Genomic DNA, 22,531 nt, shown 5'->3' on the forward strand with positions numbered 1-22,531 from the left:
ACATTTTCAGGCACGCTTAGATTACACCATTACTCTAAAATAACAGGATGTGGACGTGACTTCGAGCCTTGAGCAATGATTTCCAGCAACAAGTTCGACAGTATACCTGAATGACCACATACGTATATATATTATCTGTCCTTCATGTGCCAAAAACTGCAACCTAAACCTTTCACAGCCCTGTATTACTACAGCTACAACACTCCACTGAATGTACAACAAACATTCATGATGCGTCATGTCCACCATCTTTTATGTATGCAACCATGAATGAATATAGGGTCAGTGATAACCCGTACCTTCCATGTTGGCCATGTTGTGGAACTTTACAAATATAATGACACATTTGCATTTGAGTCCCGGGTGAAGTCAGCATTACAAGACGGACACCTGAATCACTTGATTTCTCATATAGCCTACAACGGAAGCACGCCCATAGCTTCGGAATCATGGTTTAGAGCCCTGCGCAGCACTGGCATACGTCAGGCGAGCCCCTCCACTTACGCTTCCGTGAAAAAACAAAAATGCAGCATTGCCCAGATTTCCATTTGACTGATTTCTTAGTTCCAGGTCTAGTTGTCCGAAAGGCACACACACACTCCCTCATGGCTGGTATACACCCACACCACACCCATCCAGCACATGCGTCACTACACACGTGACCCTACCAATAAAAAAGACGAGGCACACGTGCTCTACGCCATTTTAGAGTTGCTCCCATCGCAAGCGCTGTGATGGCCCGTCCTAATGGTTCGGACGCCTCTTGTAGGCCCGAACCACTGATTACAACAGTCCACCACTACTTGCATGGCCTCTTAGGTCACTGAGTTAGTGGTACCGCAAGGACTGACCGGGTGAGGAACCTGCGATGAAGATAGGTGCACGAGTATGTCCTTTCCTATAACGATATCAAGACTCGGCACCATATGTCAGACTTCTTGGTAGCAGAGCGGGACTGCATGATGTAGAAGGTGTCCTGTCCACGAAAAGGTGAGCAGTGAGGCCTGGGTGCGCATCGGAGGGAGTCGATGGGGTGCAGCAGACTGGATACAAAAAAGGCGACGCAGCGATTTAGACGTACACAGTCCTATATACCGTATCTTATTGCATTGATATATTTTTTTCCAATAGCAGGAACTTTTTTATAATCGGTCAAATGTCCGACTCTCGTGATGATCGAAAACACGTGTATCACTTCGCACCACTTGCTTTCACAACTGAATAAAATGATTACTACTATAGGAGTTTTTAAAAGATCGAAGCCTATTTAACATGTTAGAACTGTACAAATAGTTGTTTTTAAATGCGGGAGGGAAGGTGTGTGAAAGGGTGATGTATTTCGACTCCACATTAAGATAGTAACAATTACCAATCATAACATCTTTCTTTTACTATCTTTTAGATGTAGAAATTCAGGGTGCATTATGTCCCGGCACATGGTGAAAGACACACCGGTGACAGAAAGGTGAGCTGCAAATATTCTTTTCAGTCACTCTCTCACTTCCTCTCTCCTTCGATAAAGAAACAACACACAATGTTAACTTCCTTTTTATCTCACAGGTTGTGTTTCACAAATTGGCGTCCACCCAAACACCTCCAAAGCTCAACGTTCGTGCATTCTGCAATGATGCGTGCCCATCGTAACAACGTCTGAGAAGGCTGCTTCCACACATGGTGCACTCTCTTGGAATCGCGCCAATGGCACAAGGTGAACAAAGAGGCTTGTTTCCGAAACAGCGACAAGTCATCTGTAGATGGAGAGAGTGGGTAGTGTGCAGCAGCTTGACTTGCTAGGAATGTACAATTACCTCCGAGCAGTGAGAATAGATAGGTTACAACAGTCTGAGGGGCAGATTTATAAGCCACTTGCGCCACTTTGTGTCACTTTTAACATGGGAAAAGTGGTGCAAGGAGCTTGTAAATCTGCCCCTGAGTGCGCAAGAAAAAGCACTCACCTCCGGACTCTGGGAGTCAATGGGGTGCAACAGTCGGTCATCCACAGTGGCCCACCACAGATGAGCGGGTCTTTTCAATCACCGACTGGAGTCTGAATAAGTGGAAGGAAGCAAGGACGGCATCCTTCGCAGGAGGGTGTCCGCCTTTTCACGATGACAGCAACAAAGCGGAGCATTGGATAGCAGCGTATCCGCATTCACCCATTTGGGAAATATTGATGTTTTTATTTTTTGGACATGATGTGCACACCCACCAGGGGAAAAGAGACATCGCACTACGCTATCCAGAAGGCCATGTTTCTGGCCACGACCACTGGGGCATGTGATTAAATCAATTTAAATAGTGCGTATGTGAGAGTTTGTCATCATCTCCAGCATACAACACGCCACTGAGGAAGGGAAAAGGAGTTTCCCGAAACTCGTCGGGCTATTGAACTGTACAGAAGCGAATTGCTGGGAAGCCCTTTGTGTGCCAGGGTTAAGAAGCATGTTTAGGTTAATCATTTTATAAACTGTAGAGCATCAGGAAATATCAAAATCATAACTGATATTTTGGCTACATTTTTTTCTTTCACGATAGGTACAATGGCTGGTTTCTCGAGAATCTTTCCAAATATGTACCATCATATTTACCCGCAAACAGAGAATGGGTGAAACACTTTTATACATCAGCCCCCCTCTTCTAGCGAGTCAGTATTGAAAGTCGGTGAATTTCCAAACACCTCAAGCTTTAAACATTCAATGCAAGGTGCAGTGACAGGTATTTGTGAAAAGAGTGCTGTCACCAAGCATGTGGGACAATGGTGAAAACACGACAGCAAACGTTTGAAAAACATGGAACATATGGTCATTTGGAATGCTGCAGCAAAAAGTTCTTACAAAGTTCTACAAAGATTGGGTGTGGGAGGTATGATTCCATCATTCAGAAGCAAGCTTTGGGAGGTTCCTGGACTTCCCGGTAACAGCATTCTAGACCTGGACAGCACAAAATGGTTGCTAACCACCAGAGACACATTTCTAACCTCCCGCTGCTGAACCAAGCTCAAGCAGAGGAAGTCAACTCAAATGGCATCTTTTTACGTGGAGGTGTGACCACCTTCCAGATAGGACTTAGTGTATTGGGGCTGGGTGGGTGCCCTTCCAAAGTGCCTGAAGGTCTGCACAAGGGGCACATTTGTGCATTGTCCAGTTTAAACCAGTCCTGGGAGCCGTTGGCTCATGCTCTGGTGCAAAACTGGACAAATGACATGGGAGTATCCTCCCCACTGTCCTGACCTTCCCCAGTGAGGGTCCCCTGAATCTGTCCAACTCTCTCCCATAGGTACTTAAGGGTTTACCCAGCTGTAGGACCCTAGCTTCGACATGGACACGATTCTGAACACGAAACCACTGAACTTCGATCGTCTGGACACCCTGGACTTTGCTGGAATTTGACTGGGCTCAACTTCGTTTCCCTCTCTGTTCAAAGCATTGTCTGTGCCTGTGCACCATACAGGCTCCATGCAGGACCTGTGGAGCATCAAGGACAACTGAAGTTATCTCCCTTGGGGTGAAGGAGTCATTCCCCTGAATTCAGAGGCACCATAATGGTCTGCTGATCCTGAGCTCCTGCAGACTCTGAAGGCTCCAGCAACACAGGAGGTGGATTCCTATATTCCTTGAGGTCAAGCAGCCCTCTCACCATGTCTGAGGCCAGTACCCCTTGTGGGGACTACAAACCTAAACCCCTGTGCACTGTGTACTTTTGAAAGTGAATATGCTTGTTGGCGTTCCCCAACTAAGTGGGTACATTTCGTACAAAGGACTTCAGCCTCCTTGCACGCTGTGACCTGCAAGCTGTTGCTTTGTGAAACTGCTAGAGGTTCCCTCGCGACTACTGTGCCTTCAGCCTGTGAGTCCATTTGAGGGACAACACTGGTACCTCGGGCTCCCATGCTTGCTCCAGGCCTGCCCTGTCTCCCCTTGCTTTGGTGACACCCCTGCTCCTTGCTGGGCCAGACCATAACCTTTTCTGACCTTCTTCGTGGGCTGCCCCTACCAAGGCTTGTTGGTGATGCCACCAGACACCGACCCCTCGGCAGTCGGACATCATATACTAGGCCAACTTCTCACAGGTGACCTGTCAAAATCGATACCGGAGCTGAGGTGCTTCCCTGTAAGCGATCTTTGCCACTTGGTTGATGGCATGCTGAAAGCATCTCTACAATCTTCAGAGCTAATGAAGAATGCTATTGTCTTTGTATTCTGGTCCACTGTTTCTTTATGCTGAGGAATTAAAATGCAAATATTTTTGATTTTGTGCTTTGTGTGGCATCAAAGAAAGAGTCATCCAAACTGTGTCATTTAGCCAGTGGTTCTCAGTCCTAGAGGCTGTGTGGCAACAGTTTACATATCTTTTGCTTAATGATATGCCAAATGCAACAAATGTAAGGATCTTTGGTCGTATATTGATAGTGATGTGAAAAAAGGTAAACTCAACTGCATGTTTATAATTTTACAGGAAAAGATGACTGCTATAGTGGACATAATAAAAAAAAAGTAGAGTCTGAAAACACCCTGGTCCACCAAGGGGTTGATTACGATATTGTTGAGAGGGGCTCCAAACAGCATCCGATTTGGAAGCCTTGTTTCTGACCGACTCTGACACATTTCCAGACAATCAATTATGAGGTCTGGAAACCATTTGGGCAGTCCGAATCAGTTCTGAAAGACATTCGAACAGCCCAATATTTTCGGAGCCGAATCGTACAGCTCTATGGACACGGTTTCCGAATGAGCCAGTATGATGACTGATTCAGGCAGCCGTTCCGATTCAGTTTGCCTGACACAAAAACGGCTGCTGGAATTTGTCTTTGGGGGCCCGTAGGAGCCCCTTTCACCCGGCTCCCTCCTAATTTGTCCCTTGGGGTTACCCATGGCTCCCCCCTTTCCATGCAAGCACCGTGTGGCAGGCACCCTGGGGTGTCTGCTACAGGGTGCAAGGGTATCCCCAACCACCCTTTTTTACAATAGAGCTTGTGTTCTTGTTCGGAACACAGGCTCCCATTGAAGTCAATGGGAGTTCAACTGAACAGTGTTTGGACACACCGTAATCGGTCGGTTGTGTTGTAGATGATTCTAGGACTCTAGTAAATATTCCCGATTTCATGCCTTATGTGGTTATATCAAATCATACCCTTATATAGGCATAAGAATCATACCCATATTAAGGCAAGACAATGCAGTCCAAATACGGCAAGGCTACTCCCATAGACTCCTAGAAAGCACAACGCGTTCTTAAACAAACCAAGCCTCCAGCAGCCCGGGAATTCCCCCTGCTTCTGTATTGATTTGTCCTAGAACTCCTGGAGTCCTGAAAGAACTGCGAGTTCTTAGTGACGTCTTATGTCCAACCTTACGTCAAACTCGGCACCTTCCAGGTATAAATATACCAGCATCTGCCTTAAGCAACACACAGTGGTTTGGAGCAGATCGGCTATCTACTTGCCAGACGCCCTGCTGATGCGAGTGCCGAAGGAAGCCGACCCTCCCTGCTCACGCACTGAGAGAGACGCTGTCTTTTCTCCTGCCGAGAAATCCAGCTCCAGTGTTTCCCTGTCACCCTTGCGGGTTGCTGTTAGATCGAGTCCTGAGAAAGAGATACAAGACCTCCTTCATTCTATAACCAAGGTACGGAGCTGATTAGACCGTTAGAGAATTCTTGATTCAGATTCTTTGCAAAAACTGTAACTCATCTACTCCTTCCCTGTACTAGGCTTCGGTTAGGTACACTGGGGTAGGCGTATCTTAGAAACACCAGTTGAGTACGTTTAGTCATTATTTTATCATTGAATGTATTTGATCTATTTTAAGTATCATATGGCTTAGAAACCATATAAATGCTTTTACAGTATTATTTCATAATACTCATTTTACTGTACGCACTTTATTTTATGACAAGTATTGCAATTGTGGCAATTCACTTCTCTTGCATTAGAAAGTAGACTGCTCAATAAATAATATTTTTATTGAAAACGCCCGTCTCTCTATTTCTCTGCACTTCTGGTGAAACTAAGCATGCACGATTAACTGGGTGAAATAGCTAGCTATTGTTTTCGCGACTCTGGAGATATACTCCTTATTCTAGGGGAGCAAAGTTGTCATGTTTATGCGGTTGTCAGAAACTAATCCCTTCTTGTCTATTCAGGAAAGTTAACACCTTCTTGTTTACTCGAGAAAGTTTCTAGTGACCTCTGAGCTAGCTGGCATTTCATAATTAAGTCTAACATATTCAATAGAGACCTAGTCGACTTCAGACCTACGTCTAAACTATTGTTTATGTTATTCCAATGCGCAGAGCCTATTGGGAATATAGGAACTACACTACAGTTGGACTCACTGAACCCGAGTCGTTCAGAAAGCATTCCAAAGCCAATATGGTTGGACTGCTTTCTGGACGACATTGTAAACGGCCCCCAAGTGTTCATCAGAAAAGTATGATGTATGGTGAATTTGTGAAACGTCTCCTTGAGAGTAGGTTGGGCAACACTTTTAGTGCCTTTGGCACTGCAACTTGTTCCATGTTAGACTTCTTGCAACTTAGTACGCAAATGAATGTTGAGGATCAATTCAGGAAATTCTATTTTACAATGCATGAGAAATGGCTTGAAATGATGCATTGAAATGTCCCTTCACCAACCATATCCTTTGAAGTCAATAAAGCCTCACTGAGATACTCTGCACAAGCTTTAGATCCCTTCCATAAAGGGTCATTTTCTCAGGACTTTGAAATTACTGCTTCATTTTTGATCACTTCAATAACTTAGGGCACATGTGCCCAGTTCAACGCATAAGTAGTAGAACCTGTCCCAGAGAATCGCAATCTTCAGGTGCACCAGTATTGGCATGGAAACTATGTCATTGGCAAGAGTTAGTAAATTGTGTATTGGCTGTTTTGGCATAGCCTGTCTCAAGTGCCAATGTTGAGAGGGCCTTTCCACAGATAAACATTCAGATGGGAAGGAAAAAGCAAACGTTCACTACAATAAGTTTGATTTGTAAAAATGTATTTGGACCTCATATACGCTGTACGCAAATTGTCTATACACATGCCCTATCGGTGCAGAAAGCAAGTTTTAATAAAAAACAAAACATTCCATAAAGACAGGAAAAACACTATTTCTGTTGTTTTTAATGGCCCAAAAATATGTAACTACTGTTAAGCACTTTTTTTTAAGGTTTTTGAAAAAACACCACCAGGAATTTACCAAAAATAGAAACTGAAAACAGGAAAGACTAATTATGTGAGTGGCTGTGTGACTGTATGTATCCTTGTGTGTATGGGTATGTGAGTAGCTGTATGGGTATATAAGTGGTATATAAGTATACAGTCACTTACTCGGTGTGTTAATGACTGTATTGGTTAGTGAGTGGCTGTCTGAGTGGGTGTTTGCCTAAATGAGTTGGTGTGTGAGTGGCTGTATTGGAGAGTAAGTGTCTGTGAATGGCTGTATGGGTGAGTGAGCGGTTGTGTGAGTGCTCGTTTGGATGTGTAAATGGGTATGTATGTAGGTGTGTGGGTGAGAGTGCAAGTGCTTGTATGGGTTAGTGAGTGGCTGTGTTGAAAGGCTGAATGGGTGAGTGAGTGCCTGAAGGTACATATGTCGGTGTGTGAGTAGCTGTATGGGTGAGTGTGTGGCTATTTGTGCGGCTGTTTGGGGAGTGACTGGTTTTCACAACGTATTTTAAAGGGGAGTGGAGCTACAGACCCCCTTCCTACCCTCATTAGGCCCTGTGAAGCCCTATCCCAAGGGCCTTATTTTTAGGTTTCGACCTGGCGAGGGGCAAAGCCCCTCCCAGATCGAAAACTATTGTCTACAGTAGGGATGTTTGGACCGCCTCTGTCTATCATTGGCTAGCTCCATAAATGGAGGCTAGCCATTGGGAGACAGAGGCTGTCAATCGCGCTTTCTCCAGAAAACGCGATTCGGGGGCGTTTCTGGTGCTTTTTTTAAGCCCCGCCCCTTTGTCCCGGGCCGCGCTGCGATTGGCTGCCGGCCCGGGACACCCCCGTGACGTCATTCCCGGGCCGCGCTGTGATTGGCTGCCGGCCCGGGACACCCCCGTGACGTCAGCGAATCACAGCGCGGCCCGGGACCTGACTTGTTTCCCTTAGCTTTCGGCATGCTGAGTGTGGGGACGAAAACGGAAATCTATATAAGCCGCTAACTGGAGCCGTACCAGACACGAGGGACGAGATCTCAAGTACGCACGCTTCAGCTGAGGACGGTGCGTACGTAAAACGAGTTACCCTCTGACCCCACCTTGTGCCCCTGCAAGGAATACTAGGTAATGTATTTCTTTAACAGAACGCTGTAGCGATGACTCATGTGATTACCCTCATGGATCGTAACTGGGGCAGCCATCTTGGATTGGTCGCTTAGATATCTTTTATACCTGAAAGAATGCCAATTTACTGGAACATGGTACTTTAAAATAATCGATTTTTAAATGCTACTATTTGAAAATATATAGCAAGATGATTTTAATCTGTGATATATATCAGTGAAGATTTCACCGCTCCAAACGAGCTTCCCACAAAGACACCCAGTGTCTGTCTTCTTTGTCTATGAAAACTTGTTTATCGTGACGTCAGAAGAAGCTATTCTGTAGGTGACCCTTGATGGACACTGAAGAAAGACGGAACTATCTCCAATTTTAATCATGTCCGACTCTGGATCACCCCCTGATATCCCGGGCTTCCTGCGCCTTGAGCACCCGGAGGCGGAGACCTTCCGTGGCAAATTTATGAGGAAAGTGCAGCAGAATCCCTTCGTGCCCATTGGTGAGACCTGAAGGGTATCGGGGTTAGGGTGACATAGATCCAACATGTAGTATTACTACAGCTTTTTCAAGTTGTTGCAAGTCGAGCTTCAGTAGGGTAACAAGTCCTGGTTATTAGGTATTTTTATGATGTGGCTTGTTTATAAACTGTTATGTCGTCTAGCATATTTTTGCATAAAAATAAAACATGAGTGTGGTGGTCAAAAGGCTCACTGTGCAGCGGAGTCAGAACTCTCCTGTGCCATTTTTGTATGCAATTCTTTGACCAGATGTATTTTAATTTATTATGAAAAGGACTCTATATATTTTGAAAATCATAATTTCGTAGTGAATATGCCACTGATAGTGTGTATAGACACGGAGTGCCAGGGACTCCTCAGCCTCACTTTTCAAGAAATTGCTTCTAACCTTAATAGCCTAATGTTCTCTTCCAAAAGTAGTTTTCTAATCCCCAAAGCTACCTGAAAGCAGAACGCTGCAAAGACAACAGTAAGAGATGATAGCGGAGCTTATCACATGCCTTACGGCCTCCTTGGAAGGTATTAAATGCAGAGAATCCACGCACTTGTGTGGTCCTGAGTCAGTTGCCTTTTTTCTCCTCATGCCACGTGGTACCAATGCTTGCATTATATCCCTGGGAGATTCCGACGAGATTTTCCTGGAAACTGCCTACTGTCAGAGCATGTCTTCCTGAGGTTTGGGTGTCTTATGTTTAGATTTTGCAGAAAGTTCAGAAAAATTGTTACTAAAGCTCCTTGAAGCGCTTTCTTCCCAGTGGGCGAATACCACGCAGCTCCTTCAAGCCGGTGCTGCAGAAATAGCCCAGGCCACTGAGGCTCCTCGAAGATCGTGCACAGGCCGTTCAGCTCGTTCACGCCTATGCTGACCCAGGGCACAGACAGTACAGCGCCTTGAAGCCAGACAGAGAACACAGGCAGCTGCTACTCATTGAATCCATTTCTGCTTAGAAATCAAATCACCTGCCCCCGCCGGGCAGCACAGGTCGCTGAAGCCCCCTGAAGCCCTTGCGACCAGGAGAGCACAAACCACTACAGCTCATTGAAGCCCTTGCTGTCTAAAGTGCTTTACCGTCTAGAAATTGTCCGCCCCGGCTGGACAGCGCAGGCCATGCAGCTCCTTGAAGTCTACCAGGAGGGCACACACGATAACAGCTCCTTGTAGCCCTGCCTGCCTAGATAATTTTTGGTCTGAACCCCCTTCTAGCCCTTATGCCAGAAACAGCACAGGCCTCTGTGACACTTTAAAGCAGCGCTGCAAAGGAAGCAAAGGCGGCCCAAAGTGTACATGATGCTGCAGCTCCTTGAAGCCAGAATGCCTAGAGAACATAGCGCTGCTGGACAACGAGTAGCTTAGAGCACACATGCCATCTGCTGTCTTTGAAGGCCCAGCGGCCTAGTGAGCACCGGCTGCAGCAGCTCCTTGAACCCTGTACTGCTCATTGACACCCGTTGCCGCCTTCTAAACTCAGGGCCCGTAGCTCATTGAACCCCCTGCTGCCTAGAGCGCTTCAGGACGCCGCATCTCATTGAAGCTGCTGCCACACAATGAAGGTAGGCCGCTCCAGCTCTTCCACTCCTCCCGAGGCCCTGTGAATAAATGCAGGCCGCTGCAGCACTTTGTAGCAGACACGGCCTGCCTAAAGAACACAAGGCGCTTGCTGCAGCGCCTTGAAGTCCCCGCTGGCCAAATAGAACTTCTGTAGCTCTTCCGCTCTCGGATGGCTCAACAGCACAGACGGCTAAGACCGGTCCATCCCGCGGTGAACCGGAGAAAAAGCGCTATGCTTTAGCACCTTGAAGCCTGTTGCTCGTGGTGCTCCTCCCACTGTGTATCTGGATTCTGGGACCAGCCTTCAGTTTTTGGCTCGGGAACAGCCCGAACCTGCACCGCCTGCCGCCCCGCAGCCTCGCACGGCTATAATTATGCCGGTAATTAAAGGGGCGAATTAAACCTTCACTTCTGTTCTTTCATATGATAGGTCTGAGAGCGGACATTTACTTGGGAGAGGGGGGGGTGGGGGCTCGCAGTGTGTGGGAGGGCTCTGTGTGGGGGGGCTCGCAGTGTGTGGGTAGGCTCTGTGTGGGTTTGTGTGGGGGAGGGGCTCTGTGTGGGTGTGTGGGGGTCTCTGTGTGGGTGAGTAGGGGGGCTCTGTGTGGGTGTGTGGGAGGGGCTCGCAGTGTGTGGGGGGGTTCTGTGTGGGTGTGTGGGGAGGGGCTCACAGTGTGTGGGCGGCTCTGTATGGGTAGTGTGGGGTGGATCTGTGGGGGGCTCTGTGTGGGTGTGTGTGTGTGGGGGGGCTCTGTGTGTGTGGGGGGGCTCTCTGTGGGTGTGTGTGGCATTTGCGAGAGATTAAGCTATTGGCATTGTAAATGACAATGCCATTTATTTATCTGTTTTCAAAACCAACACATAAATAAAAATGTTGTCATTTACAATGCCAATAGCTCTAACTTTTGCGAAGGCGAAACCGTTGCATTGTAAATGCTTGTTTTTAAGGTGATGGGGATGCATGGTTTCCCTCCCCAAGTCTCTTTACACCCTGGGGACCACTTCCCCAGGCACTCTTTTTTTAAAGGGGAGGGGGTCTGTGGGCCCCCAACCCAAGTCATTACAGGCCCAGCAGAGCACAATCTGGGGTGGCAACTTACAAAAGGGGGAGGGCAGCCGCAAAGCCTCCCTTCCCAAACCCTAAGTAGGCCTGTGGGACCTAATTCCCCAGGGCTGTGTTTGTTTAGAGGGGAGTGAGCACATAGCACCCCTCTCTGAAACTTTTTTGGCTTCAGGGAACCCATCCTCTGAGGACTGCCTTTAATATCGGGGGTTGCTCTGGTCCCTACCCAGGGTACCCAAAATACACTCATTGGGGGATGCCACTGAAGCCCCAGGGCCCCTGTGGCCCCAGCCACCTCCTGTATTGTGGATTTCTGTTCATTTGATCTTGTTTTGGTTTAGATAAAGATTACTTATTTTTCTAAAATAATGTGGTGTCCATTTGTAGTGTTTTCACTGTATTACTCTGTGTGTTCACACATGCTTTACTCACTGCCTCTGAGATAAGCATTTCTGCTTCTGCCAAGCTACAAAGGGGTGACCAGGTGTTATTTTAGGAGAGTATCCCCTTACCCTGACTAGAAGCAAGGGTCCTTATTTAGACCTATCTCTGCCAACTACAGACCACCATTTCTAAAAAGGCAATGGGGCCCCACCCTCCCCAAGACTTCATAGGCCCTTGGGACACCATTCCCAAGGACCATACCATATTTAAAAGCAGGGGGGAGCAATGTGGCCTCCCCTGCCTAAGCATTCTAGGACACTGGTAACGCCATCCCCTGTGGCTATATTTTATCAAAAAGGGGAGAATGCTATGCCACCTCCTCCTGAGCTTCCATAGGCCCCAGGGACATCATTCCCCGGGGCTGTACCTTATTTAACAAGGGGATGGAGCCATGTGTTACCCCCTCTATGAACCTTCCCGCCCACCTATGCTTCTCTTTATAATAGGTGAGTACCCCGGTGCCCAACCAGGGCACACACAAACAACATGTTGGGTCACTGCAGCGATAGCATGCTCCATCCAGGAAGGAGCAATATGAGTTCTGTTTCCCATCCTACAGGAGTGCTGACAGGGAAACAGAACATAAGTCTGCCGCCAGCCGGTGGGAGTTTTTTTAAATCTCCAGTCAGATGCAAACATACTTTCATGTTTAATCTCTCTAAGTGGGAGATTTAAAACTGCTCTCACCAAAGGAGAGAAAACATATGTTTCCCTGTCTGCGCTAGTGTGGGTAGAGAAGCTACTGTGTCCCAGGGGCCAGCTCAGGACACAGTCACTGAGCCAGGCCTGAGCGATGGGGCTCACTGAGACTTTTTAGGGCTCAGGAAGGGTGTCCCCAGGCCCTCCACTTCATTAGTTACTTGGTCCTGGGGATGGTTCACTGGGGCTTTTTTATGCTTGTGGCGGGGGACCCCCCTTTTATAAAATTTCGGACTTAGGCTTTGAGAGGGGGGCTGTGAGACCCCTTACCTTTTTTTACCTCAGCCAGGAAGAAGGGGTCCCAAGACCTCTCAGAGGCTCAGGGAGAAGAGCCATACACCCCCTCATTAAAATAAAAACATTCATCGCCACCCCCATGACCCTGGACCACACCAGGGCTTTTTAAAGAACCACACACGGAGGTCGCTCTTGGTTTTTTAAACATATTAGCCATGGATTTGGGATACCCTGAAAATTTGCAGCAAAATTATTAAAACGCTTGTGGCCACAGGCAGGAACTCTCACCAAGTCTAGGGGGTGAGGGTATACCTACTCTGCTGCCTATGTTCTTTTTTTTTTGCAACTCAGAACTAAAGGTCAAGTCCTAAGATGGCTGGGACCACTTCCTGGTTGATGCAGTGGCAGCTAATCAGATCTTAGCAGGAGATCTGTTGGCTCTCTGGATTCTCCAAAGCTTGAAATATACAAAGTTTTTGAGAATTAATTGTTCAAAAACTATTGAATGGGTTTACACAAAATCACAATAAGCATGCTTTTTGGGCCATTATCTTCCTTTCTCTGCCAATTTTGGTTTAAATCTGTTCAATGGTTTGAGTTGTATCTGTGTCCAAAGTTTCTATGCAAAAATTAATAGGTAAAATGGATGTTTTTTGACCCTCTTGATGGATCACCCTGAATATCTATCTGTTTGCCTGTCTGTCTGTCTGTCTGTCTATTCGTCTTTCTAGTTACACCCCTTAGTTTATTGCAGTAGTTGCAAACGTCAATAGCTGATTAAAAAACATGATATCCACTCCCCCATTAGAAATATCTTCTTGTCAATTCATGCCCGCTAAGTAACACAAACATTTCACTGTGTGAGGACGGGCAGTTAGTTGGAAATCTATTGTTTGCTGTGGTTTTCAGCTTGATTTCCCTTTTGCCATGTGATTTGGCTTCTCACTGGATGACCATGTGAAGGAAGACAATATTGTGTGTCACACAGTGGCAACCATGTGAGTTGTAAGGTCTGTAATTCCATGGTCCAGACTTCGGAGCTCATGAACTCAGACTTATAAAGTCATTTAGGATCTGTTCAAGATGCCCTTGAGCACGTGCTCTACACAAATGGAATATTACATCAGCCTTATATGCATGGATTAGTGCATCTCTGGAGATAAGCTGGCATTCAAGTACAGTTTGAAATATTTTGGGTTGCCTTTAATTTTGTGAGATCCACCTGGATTCCTGGCTGCGTTTTTGTCATGAACAGTGGTTTACCGCTGATGTTGCATGGGGCCTCAGTCACTTGTGGTAATCGCTGTAGGAGAGTAGGGTCTGCAATCCTATGATCACCCAGATTTTTTGCTTTTGTTTCACTGGTTTACGACTTTCTCTGGCTGTGGGCCTGCCAATCAGACCCACAGCCTGGCTGTTCTCTTTCTAAATTACGATATGTACCCTAGGTGCATTTACCAATTGGTACTGGGCCACCTTGTCAGACCCTGTAACTCAGGGCATAGGTGTACCCAGGGCCGCCAGGGGCTGCAGCATGTATTATGCCACCCCTGGCTGGCCTCCTAAATTTGACACAACTGGCTGCACGACAGCTGGGGCGAAGCCGTGTAATCACCCTTCGCTGTAGGTATAGTAGCCCTATATCTAACCATACAATGGACACCCGAGTTCCTATCAGTCACTCCTATGGCAGGCCTTAACCATCCTGAAGGCAGAGTGCGTGGGCTCGTGTGAGCTAGTTTCAGGCCCGAGCCGAGCCCGGTTGCAGCTTGCGGAATCAAGACCCAATAGCTGTTCCATGATAACGCGTACCATATCGGTAACTCCTGTGTCGCGTTATCCAGGCATGTCGAGTAAGGTGTCATACGAATCGGGGTGCTGCCCTCTCACCAACCCTGGCGACGAGGTTAGCATTCCGCCCTTCTAGAGGGACACGACATGTACGTAACTGTGAATCCCGGTTAAAGTTAACTGAAGCCTCAGCTCCACAAAATGGATGCTGCCACCACAGACACGAGTCTGACCTCCTGCTGCTGGGAGTCCTTCCAGCGAGGAGCACTTGGACAAAGGGTTTCCTGTCGAGGGCGCTGTTCGCACCGTCCCAGACAGGGTTTGTGTATTCTGGGTAGGTAGGGCTTTGGCGAGAAGGTGACTGCGAAGTGGCACCCCGGTGCTCACTACGCATCTGCCGGTTAGAACCAGTTCCAGGGGCGACAGCCCTGGCCTGGGGAAAGTCCGGCAGGGGAGAGGGGCGTAACTACCCCCCTTCCTGGTCCCACCCTTAGGGCAGGACCTAGTCATGTACCCACCCCTTTCTTTAGAATAAAGACCGGAGCGGGGACCCTTCCAAATTAGATCATCTTTGAATCAAGAATACTTTCTACGAAAGGATTTCAAGACTCTTCTCAAGATTTCTCCCTTGTGGCTAAGGAGTAGTCACCCTGCATCAGCGGGCACCAACTAAGAACTCTGCGGTTTGCTGTAAGTCCTTCCTCAAGGAATCCGACGGCCCAGCTCGACGAGAACCGGCTTCCCTGGCACCTCTGACCTCTACCCACGTCATCAGCTCAGCTGTGATCTGTGGGTGCGACGAGACCTCGAGGGACCGGCCATCATCAGAACCTGCACGCTCTTAAAAACCAGCACGACCATCGAGGTAACTCTCTGGTGAGTGCTCTGGGGTCCGAGAAGCCCCGACCCTGAGCCGCTCCAGCACCGAAGTGCAGTCTCCCAGCATCTCCACGATCGGCGTGGGGCCCTTCTGCTCGCTGCTCAGCACGTTGTCTGGTCACTAGCCGCAGGCTGGTGCCCTTCTGTGACGACATCCGAGAATCATCACTGCTGGTCTGGTTGCTCCAGACTGGCCCTTGCTTCCATCTTTGCGAGAAGCACCCCGGACCCTCCTGGTCCACTCAAGACGCCCTCTTAGGCCCACCACGTGGCCCTGAGAACTGCCAAGGCTTGTTGCCCCATCCTGGGCCCAGCGACGCCGACAGCATCATCCTTCGTGGGACAGCTCGCACCTCCGCCGTGGTCGCCGACAACGCCTCCTGGTCCGTGAGACTGCAGAGCCTAGCGTCGCCCACTCACCTGGTCGAGGTGACGGCCAACCGGTGCCTTCCTGGTACCCTCTGACTACTGGCTAGTAGTACGAACTTGGTCCCCTCTGCTTTCAGGTTTCCTCAATCTCCGATCCAGGCTTGGATCTCTACGAACTATTCAGCACTGGCCGCCGGCCAGCAACTCCTTTCTTCCGGCTCCTGGCTCGTCAGCGAAGACCCCGACGCCTTTAAGACTTGTGCAGCCGCAGCCCTCGTGGCTAGGTAACTCGGCATTTCGGTGCCTGCATAGCCTCCTTACTCTAGGGTCCCGAGTCCCTCGCTTCCGACTTGCCTTAACCTTTCCGTGTCCTCGGACACTTGTTTAAACGTGCACTTGAAGTATTTGCTAAAGAGATTTGGTTTGTGCTTAGTACCCTGTCCTCATAAAGAGTACAGGGCTGTTGTGATTCTTAATAAATATACTGTTTATTTTCATAACACTTGTGTGGTGTCCTTTCACTGGGTGTTCAAGGGGTACATGTGTGGTAAACAGCTGGCTTAACACGCCCTCTCGAGTCTTTAGCCTTAGACTGCTCGTATCCACGCTACTAGGATAGCTGGTCTATAGGTTGACTTACAACCAAACACCATAAGGGTCGTTGGAACGATACATAGCGGTCGCTAGAATAGCGAACGTTGCATATCGGGCCAACTTCTCACAATCGCCATTTCTGTACCTTCATTTTTAGCTATGCACCATAGTATTTGATCATTATGAAGATTCTATTTGACATCCATATAGTATATTTTGTTATGCATTTTCTTATGCTTTAGCGGTATGCAACCCCAATAATTCATGTTTCCCACTGTATGTGATTATCATGTGGATGTGATCTTTCCCATGGCGTTCATGAATTATGAAAATCACTCTCCAACTGCTTACCCATTAGGCCTTTTTCCTGGATTGTGTCCTTTAGTGAACTATGAGTCTCAGTGCAGAGTTTTGGTGGTGCAGGAGCGGGTGTCACTCTACCGCCACGCTCCTGCACCACCAAAACTCACCGCCAACCACCGCCCAGCAGATTACAAGTATTTTTGTAGTCTGACTGGTGGGCGGGCAGCATGGTGGATCCGCAGCTGTGCAGTTTAAAGGTTCATAGTGAGCGCAGCGGGACCACCAGTGCACATTTCTGCATGGAAAGGGATCATGGCGTGCATTCTTTTAAGTGCAGGAACTGAGGGTGCTAAACTACAGGGGGGCACATCATGTGCCCCCTCCTTGCACCTCCATGCACAAGGGCTTTTCCTCTTGGTCAGCGGTTACATGGAAGAAGAAACTCCAAGAGACTGCTGGTATTGAGGAAAGTTGTAATATGCTTGGTGGTGCCTCAGGGCAGCACAGAGCACATTGCGGCCTTAAGACCACCAGGCCACCACCAGGGATATCTCATCCCTGGCGGTTGCAATGGCGGTCTTACCACCCTTGTTGTAATAGGGCTGTCAGATGGGCGGTGGCTGGACTGTCACCACCACACCACCATGAGCCTTGTGGTCCATGAACCACCAGGCTCAGAATCAGGCCCTTAGACTAGAGAGTATTTTAACACAGGGCCGTCTTTGATCGATATTGGTTCTGATTTTTGATGGAGACATTACCTGTGATCTCTGGTACCCCAACTGATGGGCCATGGTACATTTTTCCCTGACCTGCTTTTATGGATTTGGCTTTGAATAGGTTGTCACTTACCACTAATAAGAATGATCCACCAGGAACATACAGAACTATTATACCTAGATGACATAATTGGAAGCTAATTACCGATTGAAGAATTAGCGATCATCCAAAGCTATTGGCTGGCTGGTGTTTCTGATTTGATTTGCCAAAACGTTTTTAATGTCAGAGTGTGTTATTCTTTTGTTCTTTAGAAAGTATTCACCAGGAGGCAAAGGGCATAGCTTCGGGGGGGGTGGGTGGCTGTATGGAGTGTGACCATCCTTTACCCCATGACAGGAAAGCATTTTTGGATTTGTAGTTGGGCCTGGGGGACCTCAGTCTAGTCTGCAATGTGTGTGTTGTTTTTTCTCCTAATCTGATGCACAGGCTTTTCATAATTTGTCTTTTAGCCTGTTGCTTTTTCTGGATCAAAAACTTAGACATATAGTGATTGGTTTACAATGGAAGTAGTAAATCTGCACCTCTAGAAGCACTGCATATTGCAGATTGATTATGTTATGGAAGTCACACAACTGTCAGTAGTAGGCATGGGAGGCAGCCCAAGTCTGAGGGCTCCAAGCACACTACTGGCAATGTCATAAGAAATGCTGATCATGTTACATTTCTGGGCGTACCATAACCAGAATATCCAGAATGCAGATTGTATACACTGGGCATTTCCTCAATAGGAAAGGTTGCTTTGCAGTTTGTCTTTTTCTACTCCGGGGAAAACATATTTTATCTGTAGAGAAATCATATCACCATCATAAAAGTTTGGGATGTTCTGTTCCTTTTCCCACCATTGTAGGGGATCTACTCTCGTGCTTTGCTGGAGCTAATCTGTAACAATTTACACGTTGGGTAGACTCAGGGATGAGTCTGTGAATGCCCAGTAACTCACAATTTGATGGGCATTCACACACTCTCAAGGTAAATCATGGTTAATCTACCTTGCACAGGATTCTGTACTTCATAATTGTATGAAGTTGTTGCATACAATTATGCAGTAGTAAATGCAAGATATCCTTCGCTGGATACGTGAGAGGTACACATTTTCGATCATAAAGTTGGATTGCTGAATCGGGACTAAAATGCCAATTTATTATGGGATGAAGGACAGCAATGTAAAAATCGTCAGTCTTCTTTTCTGTTTTGGTTCTTTTGGGATGGTGGAGTGTCATGTGGGAGAGCAGGGCAAAAGACTACAACAACCCTGATGGCAGTGTTATACTTCATACTACAGAGAGTTAATATTGTGAGGAAAAAGCAGGCCTGGAAATCATTTAAATCCCAGTCAGTGATTGCACTCAATGAGTACACTAGTACAGTACAACCTTCTCCTGGAAGTTTTTGGTTCCACCAACACAGTCTGAGACAAATCTGGGGCTTAACAAGGGTTTGACAGCACAATCTCCAAACACATTAATTGGATAGCAAGCCATGTGCCCAATTAAAAAACATGCCTGAAAGCTGCACCCACATGCTTCTGGTCTCTCATGGATGCAGTCTCCTTGGCTTATCTCCCTCTCCTGCCCTTCCACCTACTAATTTTTAGTTCTGAAATTTTAGATCCACCCCCTCCCCCAAATCCCACTTACTAAGATGAAAGTAACATTGATAGCGGCACACTAAAGAAGTTCATACAGCGAATAGATTATGCGAATACCACAAGTGTGTAGTAAGAGATGCCAAATCGTGCCTTAACATATCAATAGGAAGCGAACAGCAGGATTACACATACCTTTGGAATAAAGTATCCTTTAAAGGTGACATCTGTTGCGGTCTCATGAGGCAAGTTCATGGGCAGGATATTGGCAACTCTCTGTATTTCATGGATAACGGCATTGGTGTAAGGCATATTATTTCGGTGCTCATATCTCACCTGGGCAGATCCCAACACCCTTTCAATCTCTTCTTGGACTTTTTCTGAAACCATAATCAAGAATATTAAACAGGTCTGTCATCTTTTCCAGTTCTGAAGCATTTGAATGAGATGGGGATTCAAGTGTAGCTAAATGAAATATATAAAGTGTGTTATATAAATGGACATGTTCAACACAAATGATATGGTCTGGGGAGAGAGATGCTCTAAGACAGTAAATTAGGTAGCATCATTGTTAGTGGAGTGGTCTGTTGTCTGCTGACAATAATGGGGCTGATTATGATGCCGCTCATAAAGGCTCCGACCTGCTACTGTTCGCCAGTTCGCAACCAGTCAGAAAGCTGCTCATAACATCTTTTAACACAGAATCCTTTCTCAATTTTTTTCCATTCACCTTTGGTAATACAACTATTACTTATTACAAAGACCTCCACTAACATTTCCTCCTATCCCATCTCATCTCCAGCAGACCCTTTCTCAGTGAGGACCAATCTTGACATACAGTCAAACCATTTAGTTTAACAGCTCTAGTACATAGTTACCAATAAATGTGTGTTCTTGTAGGATTATAACCCTTCTTCTGATCCTGCTTGAGATGGAATCTAATCCATTTTCCTCAAAATTTCACACATAGGCTTATGGTCTGGATATAAAGTGAAACAAGTCCCCCAGAGAAAGGCTTGACATTTGTTCATTGCCAAACAAACTGCCAAAGTTCTGCTCCCCCGAGTGCTCTCCGTGCAAGAGCAATGGTTTAATCTTAATCAACACTGATCTGAGTCAGCATAGCTCTTAGGTCAGGAGAGCTGCTATACGTTATTACAAAACCTCTCTCACTCAGCAGACTATTCATACTTCTCTACTACTCCTTGCACAAACACTACACCCTTGAGCGATGACATTGGGATCTAAAAACATTCCTAGCTCTTTTTGATGATGACAGTTTACAATTTTATCACCTTTCATAGAATTTTGTTTTTGCTATTGGATTTCCCATTACATTGAATTGTGCTAAGGAAATAACCTTTCATTCTAACTCTTCGACCACCATAACCTCCTGGCACCACATCCAACTTATTTAGCAAATGATTCTATCTAAATTAGTCTAAAAAAAGTTTTCCAAAGAATTGTCAACATGAGTCAAACATCATTGACATGCGCTCACCGGCAACACAGACAATATCAGTCAGACTTCCCTCATTATAGGAGCTAACTTGCAAAGCAATTTCTAATACAACCTCCTTTGTAAGCTACAATAGCATTTCTTGAAGGGCTTGAAAAGGTGGGCAACCATCCTGTTGCTCTGGTGTCCTGCAACTCCTCACATAAAACATTAACCTTTAATTTTACCAGTAACCTAATTGTCTTTCTGCTGTGTAATCACATCCGGTGTCTTATTCCCAACTTTGTTGTTCTCTTAGACACATTTTATCATGAGTTCAATTCTTTTAGCCACTTCTAGAATCTCACTTTAAAATGGCTCATCTTTTATCCACAGAACCTTTCACATTTGGGGTATAGATAAAATTGGTCTCTAATTTGTTTATCTGTTGACCCACCAAATCTGCAACAATAGGTCAATTTCCTTAATTCAATTTCAATTCAAGGAATCTTTATTCGATGATTAAAAATCACCATAAAAGCACATACATAGTTACATGAATAAAAAGTCATTAAACATTTTCAAGATCCTGATACAAAAATATTAAAGTTAACATGGGACACAGGCGAAGAAAGAATATAACACTTTGAGAAAAGTAAAATCGGGAACACATCATTCATCTCCCCTAGTTAGCCTTAAACGGACCGCTACCTTGATAAAATTTATTATACAACACAGTGTTAAAGGGTCCGATGCTTTTTGTAAAAAGACTAATGCCTCCCTGGCATGTCCCAGTTTAGCTTGTTTTAAAACTTTTACAAGAAATCTGCGCCTGGGCATTGTAAAAAAAGGGCAGAGTAAAACAAAGTGAAGGGAATCCTGCGGAGACCTATTGTCGCAGCCGCAGGATCCCTTCTGTTCAATTGATGTTGCAAACCCTGCTGGTGATGCCAACATAAATGGGAGTAGGTTCAATCTAAAACGGCACATCAAGAATCTGTCCTGTGCATTGTGCATAAGGTACAAATATGGCTCCATTCCCTCAACGCTCTTCACCAGGTTGTGGGCCCTCACTGTCTTTTTAAGCCCTTCAGCCTCGGCTCTACGTTGACATTTCAGCTCTAGGAAGATTTTCTTTACTTGCATCTTGTGCTGGGCTACAATTGTTGCTGGGTTAGTGAAAAGATTCCCAAAGCCTAGTTCCTCTAGGGTGTTCTTTACATAATTGAGCCAGGGACTTCGCATACATTTGTCCCTCTCTAAACAATCCGATAGAATTTCTCTGCTTAGAGACGCATCAGGATTAACCCAGATTTTTAACCAGGCCACGATTTTACCAAATCATCTAGGTGTGGCCTCCCTAATTCCCTGTGTACTATGAAGCCAGCAGTACTTGGGGGTACCCTCAGGATGGTTTTAGGTATTTATTTTCCTCCCGTTGGATTCTTGTGGTATTAACAAAGACCCATACTTCTGCCCCATAGATTACTTTAGAGCATGATACGGAGCTGTACAGGTTCATCACCTGTTCCAGGCTCCATCTACCTAACCTCCTGCCGTAGCTTGCTATTGCCCCATTAGAAGCGATCATTTTACTGCAACGCTCCTCCACCAGGGAGTTAAACTGTAAGGCGCCATCAAAAATTACACCTAGGTAAGGAAACGTTTTAACCTCTTCTACTATGTGACTTCCTATCGTGTAAGTGAATTTAGAAGGAGTTTTTTTACCAGCCAGGAGCACATAGGATTTGCCCAGGTTAACAGAGAGGTCTAGGGCACCCATGAACTTAACAAATCCGTCAATCAAGATTTGTAAGCTCCTGGGTGTGCGTGCAATCAGGACCGCGTCATCTGCGTAAAGCAGAACAGGAATATGACGCGACCCCACCCTTGGCAATCTGCCTTTAAACCTAACAGATACTGCTCCAGATTGTTAATATAAAGGGAGAACAAAAAAGGGGCAAGAATACAGCCTTGCCGGACTCCACTCATGCAGGGAAAAG

The 22,531-nt window shown here is 46.4% G+C and overlaps 1 protein-coding gene across 2 annotated transcripts in view; it reads right to left on the reverse strand.

Moving 5' to 3' along the window:
• LOC147706986 (cytochrome P450 2K1-like) overlaps positions 1–22,531 on the reverse strand; it is a 636,943-nt gene that overhangs the window by 78,871 nt on the left and 535,541 nt on the right. For both annotated transcript variants that reach the window (XM_086926218.1, XM_086926219.1), the window contains one exon: positions 19,286–19,470. In XM_086926218.1, the coding sequence (XP_086782344.1) occupies positions 19,286–19,470 (185 nt within the window). The remainder of the gene's footprint in view (positions 1–19,285; positions 19,471–22,531) is intronic.

The sequence above is a fragment of the Lissotriton vulgaris genome, chromosome 6 (genome assembly GCF_964263255.1).
Source record: "Lissotriton vulgaris chromosome 6, aLisVul1.2, whole genome shotgun sequence".
In the NCBI taxonomy this organism is placed as follows: domain Eukaryota; kingdom Metazoa; phylum Chordata; class Amphibia; order Caudata; family Salamandridae; genus Lissotriton; species Lissotriton vulgaris.